The sequence below is a fragment of the Hemiscyllium ocellatum genome, chromosome 13 (assembly GCF_020745735.1).
Source record: "Hemiscyllium ocellatum isolate sHemOce1 chromosome 13, sHemOce1.pat.X.cur, whole genome shotgun sequence".
Taxonomy (NCBI): domain Eukaryota; kingdom Metazoa; phylum Chordata; class Chondrichthyes; order Orectolobiformes; family Hemiscylliidae; genus Hemiscyllium; species Hemiscyllium ocellatum.
In genome coordinates, this window is record NC_083413.1 from 22,968,926 (window position 1) to 22,982,344 (window position 13,419).

A 13,419-nucleotide genomic window follows, 5' to 3' on the forward strand; every position below is an offset into this window, starting at 1 on the left:
ATGGGGGAAATAAGAAACGAGTATTTTGCATCAGCATTTACTGTGGAGAAGGACATGGAAGATATAGAATGTGGGCAAATCGATGGTGACATCTTGAAAAAGGTCCATATCACAGAGGAGGAAGTGCTGGACGTCTTGAAACGCATAAAGGTGGATAAATCCTCAGGACCTGATCAGGTGTTCCCTAGAGCTCTGTGGGAAGCTAGGGAAGTAATTGTTTGGCCCTTTGCTGAGATATTTGTATCATCAATAGTCACAGGTGAGGTACTGGAAGACTGGAGGTTGACTAATGTGGTGTCACTGTTTAAGAAAGTGGTAAGGACAAGCCAGGGAACTATAGGCCAGTGAGCCTGACATTGCTGGTGGGTAAGTTGTTGGAGGGAATCCTGAGAGAAAGGGTTACACATAATTGGAAAGGCAAGGACTGATTAGGGATAGTGAACATGGCTTTGTTCATGGGAAGTCATGTCTCATGAATTTGATTTGAGTTTTTTGAAAAAAGCAATAAAGAGGATTGATAAGGGCAGAGGGGTGGATGTGATCTATATGGACTGCAGTAAGGCGCTCGACAAGGATCCCCATGGGAGACTGGTTAGCAAGATTAGATCCAATGGAAAACAGGGAGAACTAGTCATTTGGATACAGAACTGCTCAAAGGTAGAAGACAGAGGGTGGTGGTGGAGGGTTGTTTTTCAGATTGGAGGCCTGTAACCAGTGGAGTGCCACAATGATCGGTGCTGGTCCACTACTTTTTGTAATATATATTAATGAATAGGATATGAACATAGGAGGTATAGTTAGTAAGTTTGCAGATGACACCAAAATTGGAGGTGTTGTAGACAGCAAAGAAGGTTACCTCAGATTACACCAGGATCTTGATGAAATGGGCCAATGGGCTGAGAAGTGGCAGATGGAGTTTAATTTAGTTAAATGCGAGGTGCTGCATTTTGGAAAAGCAAATCAGTGCAGGACTTATACACTTAATGGTACGTTCCTGGGGAGTGTTGGTGAACAGAGAGCTTGGAATGCAGGTTCATAGCTCCTTGAAAGTAGAGTCGCAGGTAGGTAAGATAGTGAAGAAGGCACTTGGTATGCTTTCCTTTAGAGTAGTACTGAGCATAGGAGTTGGGAGGTCATGTTGCGGCTGTACAGAACACTGGTTAGGCCACTTTGAGAATATAGCGTGCAATTCTGGTCTCCTTCCTATCGGAAGGATGTTGTGAAACTTGAAAGGGCTCAGCAAAGATTTACAAGGATGTTGCCAGGGTTGGAGGATTTGAGCTATCGGGAGAGGCTGAACAGGCTGGGACTGTTTTCCCTGGAATGTCAGAGGCTGAGGGGTGACTTTATAGAGGTTTACAAAATTATGAGGGGCATGTATAGGGTAAATAGGCAAAGTCTCTTCCCTGGGGAGGTGGAGTCTAGAGCTGGGGAGCAGAGGTTTGAGATGAGAGGGGAAAGATACAGAAGGGACCTAAGGGGCAAATGTTTCACACAGAGAGTGGTACGTGTGTGGAATGAGCTGCCAGAGGAAGTGGTGGAGGCTGGTACAATTGCAACATTTAAAAGGCATTTAGATGGGTATATGAATAGGAAGGGTTTGGTGGGACATGGGCCAGGTGCTGGCAAATGGGACTAGATTAAGTTGGGATATCTGGTTGGCATGGATGTATTGGACTGAAGGGTCTGTTTCCGTGCTGTACATCTATATGCTGAAAATGTGTTGCTGGAAAAGCGCAGCAGGCCAGGCAGCATTCAAGGAACAGGAAATTCGACGTTTCGGGCATAAGCCCTTCATCAGGAAGTTTGCAAGAGCGAGCTGGTTGAGCATGGGCTGGCACATAGCCCACTGCCCAGTGCAGTTACTCAAAAGTATGTATTGCTTGATATAGTCCACCAATCATTGGAACGTACAACCTACACAACTGACATTGCACTTACACTAACATTCAAATACTACAACACATTTTCAGCTCTGATCTCCAACATCTGCAGACCTCACTTTCTCCTTGTACATCTCTATGACTCCACAACTGCCTGTGTGGAGTTTGCACACTCCCTCCTGCAGTCCAAAGATTTGTAAGTTTGGTGGATTGGCCATGGTGAATTGCCCTGTTGTTTCTGCAGGCCAGGTGAGTTAATGTGGGTTATGGGAAAAGGTTGGGATGCTCTTTGGAAGGTCATTGCAGACTCAATGGGCTGAACGACTCATGTCTGCTCTGCAGGGATCCTATACACAGCTCTGCCCACCAGTTCACAATTACTTCTACAATTCATTGAAGAATCACTTCTGTCAACCTGAGTTCACGTCAACTTGTGCGTGCTCCACATGGTTTATACCTATTAAAAGCTTTTGTTAATGTGAGATCTCCACTTATTTTTCTGAACTGCAAACACTCTACAAATTTTAAAACAAAATTCAAGTTTTTCAGAACGTGTTCACCCACCAAATTTAAAATGGAATACAAAACCAATGTATGGGACATTTTTTACCACCTATTTAACCTAATCGAACTGGGGGGAGGGAAGTTGAAAAACTGACGTCCAGAGGCAAACACTCACAAAGCATGATAATCTACCTCCACCTGCTGGCTCAATAGCTCATTACACCAGAGGGACAAACTAGTTAGAAAACACCAACACTTAGTGCTCTGGTCACACTGGAACTCCATTTTGATATTTAGATTAGATTACTTACAATGTGGAAACAGGCCCTTCGGCCCAACAAGTCCACACCGACCCGCCACACACCCATACCCCTACATGCCCCTTACCTAACACTACAGGCAATTTAGCATGGCCAATTCACCTGACCTGCACATCTTTGGACTGTGGGAGGAAACCGGAGCACCCGGAGGAAACCCACGCAGACACAGGGAGAACGTGCAAACTCCACACAGGCGGGAACTGAACCCGGGTCTCTGGCGCTGTGAGGCAGCAGTGCTAACCACTGTGCCACCGTGCCGCCCTTTAGAAGGTGAACTGGAACAATATATGCCTTTTGCAAGTTTTATTAGCTTTTTCCTTCTGGGAGAGATGAAGTTATTTCATATGAGGCAAAACTATGCATCCTAACACACTGCATCTCTAATGTGAACATTTGCTGGAAAGTTCATTAAAGGCATTGATCTCAATCCACTGGTTATAGTGAGCCATCTGGTGGCCAACCAAAAGAACAGCACACATCAGAGTTTGGATCAACTCTGGCCTTGAGAATTAACCCATGTTCCATAGATTTCACCTTATCAGCGTAACCACTTGCTACAATGATTATGGAGTTATTGATTAATCAGACATCGATCTTTCTCAATGATGGTCCAAAACACAATGTGGAAAAGCATTAGCGATTGACAGTTTTGAGAATGGTGGTGTGTTTTTGCCTCCTGTAACGCATTTGTGTTTTAGGTGAAAATGCTTTCTGTTAGCTCCCGTAAAACTAGAATTAGATTTGGGTAGCGTGGTAAAAAAAAATCCAAAATTTCATTAACATATTTTATATCTACAAATGAATTTTAAAATACACAGGCACTTGGGTATCATTAAGCCATTTGGTTACAGACGAGAACACAATAGTTTGTCATGCTTCAAGTGGTTCCAGTTCAGATGGAATCTGAAACCTTCCAGTGTTCAGGTCACATGCTCAGATAGGTTGATATCATGAGGCTGCCTCTTAAAGTTATACTGATATCCTGTCTGAGAGACTGAGTAGCATGGTGGACCATGATCATACTGAATGGTGGACCAGACTCAGAAGATTAAATAGCTGTCTCCTGTTCCTTTTTTTTGATGATTCTGTGAGACACATAAGACAGAATCCAGAGATTCAAAGTCACGTGTTTATTCCCAGTCACTTTCCACTTGGTGTGAGTTCCACCTCAAATCACTCAGATACTCAAACCCAACATACTATTTTCCAAAAGGAATCAACCTGTTTGTTGAACTAATGAGTGTCACCAGCTTCCACAGTCTCCAGAGAGAGACAATGCCAAAGACTCGCTGACGGCAGTATCCTTTCCGGAGGTTTCATTTGCTGACTCGAGATGGACATTTGCCAGGAGATCTCATCACATGATCACACACCCTCAACCAGTCAAAAAGCCTTCTCCATCCCCCTTCATGCCACCACCAATATCTTTCTTATATCTGTTTCAGGTTTGACCCTGAGAGGAGTTACTATGCCCATTTCCTCACCGTGACTGGGATTGCTTATTTCCATCTCTGTTACACAGCTCAACTGCTCACTGGACTCAGTTCATCTGTTACTGAATGCCTCAGTTACACCTTTGTGACATTTAAACTTAATTCTTCTCCCGCATTCTGGATTGATCTCCAGTGTTTTATCCTCTAGAAACTTGAGCTCATGCAAAACTCTGTGACCCGTGTCCCAATTTGCACTTCTGCCAATATGCTCAGCTTGGGTTAAGGATTTTAAAATTCTAATCATTGTTTTAGAATTCCTCTGTGGCTTTGCCTCATCTCTGTAACCTCCTCCAGTCTCACACCTCTCTAATTCTGACCTTTTGTACATTCCCAATCCTGACCAGTGCACTCTTGGCAGACATGAATTGAACTGTTGAGGCTTTAAGCTCTGCAATTCATTCCCCCAACCTCTCTGCCTCACTTCCTTCCTTCAAACCTACCACTTTGGCCAAGTCTTTGGCCATTTGTCCTGCTATCATCTTTTGTGGCTCAGTGTCCAACGTCATCTTCGCCTGTTCTTATAAAGAGCCTTGGGGATACATCATCATTTAGGTGCTAAATAATTGTAAATTATTGTTGTTGAAAGTTAACAAAGAAAATAGAAAAGAAAACCATGCATTTATTCTTTTTTTTGGTCACCCTGTGACCTCCCATCTCAATCTCGCCAATGCCCTGACAAAGGAGGAAGCCAATTGATCCACTGTGTTGTTCTTTGAAAAATGCCATCCAATTAATCCACCTTACTATCTCCCAGTGTTGCAAATTTCTCCCCTTCTGATAATTCTCTCATTCCCTTCTGAACATTCATCTGCCGATACCACGCTGTGACATTTCAGATCCCAACAATACATTTCTCCTGACCTCACGCTTGGGTTCTTTTTGCAGGAATGTGGGAGATTACCCCCTTAATTTCCATAGATTCCAGGACCATCTGAAGACTCACAGCTGCTGGCTTCTTTCTCGATTGGTAAAATCGAGGGAAAGGAGCACAAAATAAGATCAGGCTCGGGAGTTGGAGATGAAGATAAGATGGAGATGAGATGAGGATCAAATGGAACTGAATGGCAATGGGAAGGGAAAGGATCTGGGAGATTCTCAGCCTATACTACACAAATAAATAGCACAGAAACAGGCCATTCAGCCCAACCAACATGTACTGGCATTTATTGTGTACACTGGTGTCTGTGATTGTACTCTCAGCACAGTCTTATGACATCGCTTTCTCTTACCTTTTAGCTCACAGACTGGGCTATTTTCCTAGTGAAAGGAACTGAACGTTTCATCCCAATCACTTGCTGAGACAACGAAATGCACTTTCTTTGAGTGTGTCAGAGATACAGAATGTGTCTCCCAGACACAAGCTTGTTCCCAACATGGAGATTCCCGAATAAATGGGGATGGTAGAGTCTTAAAATGCAAATGGAAAGTGCTGGAGAAACTCAGCAGGTTCCAGAGCCTTGAGAGCTCTGAGTATGAATCTTACTGGATTCTGTTTCTCTCTTCCTGGATGCTGCCAGGCCTGTTAGGCTGCTCCATCACTTTCAGCTTTTCTTACGGAGATTCCCAAATAGTCGGAAGGCCCCGTGTTTTTCCGCAATGAAGACAGGGTCACATACCTGTGGCCTCCCCATCCCAGAAAGCATGTCCTGCACCCTTTTCGTTTCAGAATCGAAATCTGCAAGAACAAATAAAGAAGAAAGTTTGAAATTCAGCCACTCCACGGGATGGAGATGGACTCACTGGGAAAATCATTCACAATCCAGCATCTGGCTTTGCAAGCAACCATTCCCAATGCTGCCCTTAGTTCTGAGGTCTCTTGGGCATGTTATTACTCTGATGATGCTGTCAGCTTGCAATCACACAGGAACGCCCCCTCATAAAGTCATACAGTACGGAAACAGACCCTTCAGCCTGACTCATCCATGCCAACCACATTTCCCAAACTAAACTGGTCCCATTTGCATGCGTTCGGTCCATATCCCTCTAAATCCTTCCTATTCACGTACCTCTTCAAATGTCTTTTAAATGTCATTGAAGAAGGCTGCTCAATTGTGAAAACAATTGCCAAACACGCTCTCCTAGGCCAGTAACAAACCTCAGCAGTTCAAAGTCATGACTTCCCAGGAATGGGGAAAGTGTATGAGACAACTGTTAGGCTCCCATCCCAATACTGCGGCTGCTCCCCTGCCACATCCATTCTGTCTGCGGGTGCCCATTGTATGCTTTTGGGATCTTGCTATTCACCAAATGGCCCACCCGTCCCTGCTCCCTGCCAAGCTCTTCCCCGGCCGTGACATGAAGAAGATAGTGAGAGGAATAAAGGGATGTTTCTGTTGGGGATAGTCGCTGTTCCTCCGTCGATGACCCAGTTCGGATTATCGGATACAAACCACAGTCCGAACGCAAACTATCCGACAGACTGCAGCCCGGACCAATAATCAATTTGGAGCAGACGTCCACGCCCATCAGAATTCGTCCAATGCACGTTACAACGCCCCCTTCACTAAAACCAAATCCGAGCCTCGGATTGTGATCTGAGCATCACTAGCCTATGATTTTGACACTGACTTTGAGACTTAATTAAACCCCCACCCCCGAAGAAAGGTATTTGGGAAAGAAAACTGCATTTACATAGCACCATTAAGCATCCCAACACAGATTCAGGCCAACAAAATGCTTCTTAAGCCTTGTCTCTGTGACAATGCAGGAAGCTCTTTGTACACAGCAAGATCCCACAAGCCGTGAAGGCCAAGTAATCAGGCTTTGGTGATGCTGGTTGGAGGATGAACATTCACCCAGGGCACTTAGAAGAACTCCTTTGCTTTTCTTTGAAATAATGGCCGCAGGATCTCGTAATCCCAACTTTCACAGTTTAACGTAGTACTCTAACAACTTGTCCTAAACTAGATTAGTTTAGGATATTTAGGATATCATCCCAAACAGATATCCTAAACTAATCTGGTCCCACCTGCCAGCACCCGGCCCATATCGCTCCAAAACCCTCCTATTCATATACCCGTCCAAATGCCTTTTAAATGTTGCAATTGTACCAGCTTCCACCATTTCCTCTGGCAGCTCATTCCATAAAAGCGCAACCCTCTGCGTGAAAAAGTTGCCCTTTAGGTCCCTTTTATATCTTTTCCCTCTCACCCTAAACCTATGTCCTCTAGTTCTGGACTGCCCAGCCCAGGGAAAAGACTTTCTCTATTTATCCTATCCATACCCCTCATGATTGTATAAACCTCTATGAGGTCACCCCTCAGCCTCTGACGCTCCAGGGAAAACAGCCCCAGCCTATTCAATCTCTCCATAAAGCTCAAATCCTACAACCCTGGCAACATCTTTTCTGAACCCTTTCACGTTTCACATCATCCTTCCAATAGGAAGGAGACCAGAATTACACGCAATATTCCAAAAGTGGCCTAACCAATGTCCTGTACAGCCACAACATGACCTCCCAACCTCTATAGTCAATACTCTGACCAATAAAGGAAAGCATACCAAATGCCTTCTTCACAATCCTATCTACCTGCGATTCCACTTTCAAGAAGCTATGAACCTGTACTCCAAGATCTCTTTGTTCAGCAACACTCCCTAGAACCTTACCATTAAGTGTATAAGTCCTGCTAAGATTTGCTTTTCCAAAATGCAGCACTTCACATTTATCTAAATTAAACTCCATCTGCCACTTCTCAACCCATTGGCCCATCTGATTAAGATCCCATTGTAATCTGAGGTAACCCTCTTTGCTCTCCACTACACCTCCAATTTTGGTGTCGTCTGCAAACTTACTATGTTTGACTCCTGCATTCATATCCAAATCATTTGTGTAAATGACGAAAAGTAGAGGACCCAGCACTGATCCTTGTGACAATCCACTGGTCACAGGCCTCCAGTTTGAAAAACAACCCTCCACCACCACCCTCTGTCTTCTACCTTTAAGCCAGTTCTGTATCCAAATGGTGAGTTCTCCCTGTATCCCATGAGATCTAACCTTGCTAAACAGTCTCCCATGGGGAACCTTGTCGAACACCTTACCGAAGTCCATATAGATCACGTCCACCGCTCTGCTCTCATCAATCCTCTTTGTTACTTCTTCAAAAAACTCAATCAAGTTTGTGAGACATGATTTCCCAAGCACAAAGCTATGTTGACTATCCTTAATCAGTCTTTGCCTGTTCAAATATGTGTAAACCCTGCCCCTCAGGATTCCCTCCAACAATCTGCCCACCACCAGTCTATAGTTCCCTGGCTTGTCCTTACCACCCTTCTTAAACAGTGGCATCACATTAGCCAACCTCCACTCTTCTGGCACTTCACCTGTGTGTATTGACAATAGAAATATCTCAGCAAGGGGCCCAGCAATCACTTTCCTAGCTTTTCAGAGAGTTCAAGGGTACACCTGATCAGGTCCTGGTGATTTGTCCACGTTTACGTGTTTCAAGACATCCAGCTGGGAGTGTTGGTCTGGAGCCTCCAGTGAGGTTTGGGCCCATGACCCTTCAACTCAGACATGAAAATGTCACCATGGATAATGACCCCAAACATTTCATTCACTGATGCATCAAGTCCCATTCGAGAAAGATCAGTGTCTTTTGGATGCCTTAGGGATATATTAAGATGTCAGGCACTGGTCCTATCTGACAGATTGGATAGAGAACATGGAAAACACGCGGAAGCAAAATGTTACAGCTACTTGGTAATAATACCCAGAAGAGAATAAACCCAGAACAGGTAGGGTTCCTTCCCCAGTCAGACATCAATAATGTGGTTGGATCTTTATCAACAATCTGACTTGTTTCATGAACTCAAATTCTCAAGTTTCCTGACTTGAAATACAAACTCACATTTCCCAGTTTATTGATATGATGTGGCATCACAGTCCCACATCTCTGTCCAGCTGCTAACACTCAGTAGCTCAACTACATCGTTCTCCCAGTGACTCCGACACCATTGCTGTGTGAGGCCGAGAGAGTATGTTGAGTGTGGGAACAGTATGGATTTGTGTATTCGAGACAGTGTGTGTGTCTTTAAGACAGTATGTGCGAGAGAGATTTGGTGGTGTGTGTAAAAATGGATTCACATCTTTGTGTGTTGGTGAATGCATGTGAATGAGAGATTATCAGCGTGTGTGAATGTGAGTGGGTGCAAGTACCTCAGGCATTTGAGAATACGAGTCAACGTAAGAACATGACTCAGGAGCAGGAAACACCAAGTGTATGCTCTACCCCTCAATGGCCGATCATATGATGCACATGCGAGAGTGAATGAGAGAGTCTGAGTGAGTGAGTAAGAGTGTGTGTGAAGGTGAGCGAGTGAGGGTCTGAGTGGGTGAGTGAATGAGAATATGAGTGTGTGAGTAGGTGTGAGCAAGTGAGTGAATGCGGGAGTGAGTAAGTAAGAATCTGAGAGTGAGGATAAATTTAAAAGGGACCTAAGGGGCAATTTTGTCACACAGAGGATGGTGTATATTTGGAATGAGCTGCCAGAGGAAGTGGTAGGGGCTGGTACAAATACAACATTGAAAAGGCAATTGGATGGGTATATGAATAGGAAGGGTTTAAAGGCACATGGGCCAGATGCTGGCAAATGGGACTAGATTAGGTTAGGATATCTGGTCAGCATGGACGGGTTGGACAGAAGAGTATGTTTCCGTGCTGTATGACTCTATGAGTGAGTGAAATCTAGCATGCTGTGTATTTTAAGAGCAGCCAAGTATTTGTGCAAAGGCATATTTGCGCACATATGTATGCCCCTGAGTATCTGCATCCAAACATTTGTGCATGAATATGAGTGTATGTACTATGTACCCATATGTGTGACTGAGTGTGAACATGTGTGTGTGCGCGAGTGTGTGTGCGTGCGAGTGTGTACATATTTGTGGGCATGTGTATGACTTAGCATGTGCACACACACATCTGCATATGCATGTGTTGAATATAAACAGGAACATGCTGTCAACACACATGGGAATCCCAGTTGTTGTTCGTCTCCTTTCCTTAGTTGACAAGCACTGAGTCCAATCAGCTGCTGGGGCCTGGGCATTGTGTGGGAGGCTGTTATTTTGTGAATCTTCGTTCATTCTGCAGAATCTGCAGGGGGCAATGGAAAGCAGCCTCTTCATTATTTTGGTTCCATTTGGCTGAATTCTGGCATATTCAGAAGGTTTGTGGGTTGGATCTGATTCCTGACGCTTTGGCCAATAAAATGAACAATGGCTCTTTAACAAAACTTTCCTCTTCACAGCTTCGTTGCCAGCCAAGCCGAGGGAAAGTCAAACAAACACAGAACGTCCCTCACAACGCGCTATTTATTTTCCAAATTCCCCCACCAGCACACCTCCACCCGCCGATGCGTCAGTTCGTGAGGTCTCTGTCTGATGCTCTACAAGCCATGCAGGGTGAGATTGTCCCACGCTTGCTTCCTGGCCTCTGCTCATTTAGTTAATCTCAGCTGGTGGTGAAGCGAGCAGCCTCTATCTCAAAATACACCTCAGGGCCAACGTGACAGGGTTGAGGAAACATTGGTCACCGTCCAGCAACCCAGTTGAACTCGATACTAATCAAGAGCCCGGCATAAGGCCCGGCTCGCTGCCGTGTGCTCTCCTGCATCTGAATCAACAGGCTGTGAGTTCAAATCCCAGTGCAGCGGTCTCAGACTATAGTCCAGGCTGACCCACCAAATGCAGTGCTGAGGGCGGGCTGCAGTACCAGGACAGCACAATGTCTGGCTGGGGTGTTAAATTGAGTTTCTCTCAGGCATCACATCACATTGGAGAGCACTGGGGATTCATCCTGGGGTCCTGGGCTGCCATTTGTTCACACTGGTCAACATCACCTGACCTTTGCGCCAATCAGCAGCCATGTTATACACGGGAATGACTACATTATCTCTAAACACCACTTCATCAGCACATGTTCAGGATCATCCTGCAGTGAAATGCAAGCGAGAAGGAATCGCCCTTTACCCTCCTCACACCAACATGCTCCCCAAAACCCAGCCTGCAAGGGGACTGTCGAGAGGAAGCTTTACTCTGTATCTAACCCTGTGCTGCCCTTGTCCTGGGAGTGTTTGATGGGGTCAATGTAGAGGCAGCTTTACTCTGTATCTAACCACGTGCTGCCCTGTCCCGGGAGATATGACGGAAAAAGTGCCTAGGGACCTTTACTCTGTATTTAATCCTATGCTGCCCCTGTCCCGGGACAGTGTGGAGGGAGGTTTAGTCTGTATCTAACCCCACACTGTCCCTGTCCCGGGAGTGATGACAGAGTTAGTCCCTAGGGACCTTTACTCTGTATCTAACCCCGTGCTGCCCCTGTCCTGGGAGTGGTGATGGGGACAGTGTGGAGGGACCTTTACTCTGTATCTAATCCCATGCTATCCCTGTCCTGGGGGTGATGATGGGGACAGTGTGGAGGGACCTTTACTCTGTATCCAACCCCGTGCAGCCCCTGTCCTGAGAGTGATGATAGGGACAGTGCGGAGTGATGTGACGTATCTGGGTGGGGAATCTGCTGTGCTTGCTGTCGGGCATGTCACTCTGATCACCATCAATTGGAAAGAGGAGGGATCCCGAGGTCTGAGCCCCTAAGCAGGCTGATAGTCTCAGTGCAGTACTGAAGGACAGTGACACAGTCAGAGGGGCTACCTTCTCAAAAAAGTATCAAAACACAGGCCCCAGCCTTCCTTTCAGGTGAGCAGGGACAATCCTATGCTACTATCTGGAGGTGATTGATCTGGGACAATATCAATGCAAGTGAACTGCCTGGATGCTTATCACATTGTTGGCTGCAGGAGCTTGCTGGGTCTGCTATTCTTCCATCAAACAAACCCTCTCCTTTCCCTCTCTCTGCTCTTTTTACATCCCTCATGCATAGTTTCCTTCCTGTCTCTTTCTCTCCATCTCTCTTCTATCACAATGCACTCTCACAGTCTCTCCCTCTCTCTCTCTCCACCCTTCACACTACCCATTCACTTCTGTCCCACTTCACCCTCCAATTCAGATTCTCGCTTTCTCTTTCCATCTCTCCGCCTCTTTTCAGTCCCTTGCTCTCCTTCTCATTGATTCAACTCCCTTTTCTTTACCCATCTCTGGATCGCACTTTGTCCTGTTGCTATTTCAGAACCAGGTTGTGTGTTGGCTATTCTCCCTTGTTGAGACACAGGAGATGGAACATGGGGACAGGGAAAGAAACAAAGAAAATTCACAACCCAGGAACAGGCCCTTCGGCCCTCCAAGCCTGAGCCGATCCAAATATACTGTCTAAACCTGTCGGTCAATTCCTAAGCTTCTGTATCCCCCTGCTCCCACCTGCTCATGCATCTGTCCGGATGCATCTTAAATGAATCTACAGTGCCTGCCTCTACTACCTCTGCTGGCAACGCGTTCCAAGCACCCACCACCCTCTGCGTGAAGTACTTGTTGCGTGTATCCCCCTTAAACCTTCCACCTCTCACCTTGAAAGCATGACCTCTCGTTATGGAATTCTTCACCCTGGGAAAAAGCTTGTCTCTATCCACGCTGTCTATACCCTTCATGATTTTGTAACCTCAATCAGGTCCCCCCTCAATCTCCTTTTTTCTAGTGAAAATAAATCTAACCTACTCAACCTCTCTTCATAGCTAGCACCTTCCATACCAGGCAACATCCTTGTAAACCTTCTCTGCACCCCCTCCAAAGCATCCACATCCTTTTGATAATGTGGCGACCAGAATTGTACATAGTATTCTAAATGCAGCCGAACCAATGCCTTGTATAATTTTAACATGACTTGCCAGCTCTTATACTCAAAACCTCGTCCAATGAAGGCAAGCATACTATATGCCTTCTTGACCACTCTATCCACCTGTGCAGCAACCTTCAGGGTACAATGGACCTGCACTCCCACAAATCTCTGCCCATCAACTTTTCCCAATTCTCTTCCATTCATTGTATAATTCACTCTAGAATTAGACTTGCCTAAGATTCACATTGTTCAGGAAAACAGAGCATGGGGACACAGGAGACTTTTGTTCACAACACCCACTTCTCAAGAATGGAAACGATGGTCCTGAGCCACTTTCTCAGCATCTTGTGATTCATTTTGAAAGATTCCAACAGCACTCAACATGTGTCATCAGCAAAGACAGCTCCCACATCTTCGACCCCTTCATCCCTATCATTTATATAAATTATAAAGAGTTGAGGCCTAAGCACTGACCCCTGAGGCACTCTTGTGA

The 13,419-nt window shown here is 45.5% G+C and overlaps 1 protein-coding gene across 1 annotated transcript in view; it reads right to left on the reverse strand.

The window, feature by feature from the left end:
- fndc3ba (fibronectin type III domain containing 3Ba) overlaps positions 1 to 13,419 on the reverse strand; it is a 341,227-nt gene that overhangs the window by 115,208 nt on the left and 212,600 nt on the right. Inside the window, exon 7 of the mRNA XM_060834618.1 lies at positions 5,817 to 5,875. Within this exon, the coding sequence (XP_060690601.1) occupies positions 5,817 to 5,875 (59 nt within the window). The remainder of the gene's footprint in view (positions 1 to 5,816; positions 5,876 to 13,419) is intronic.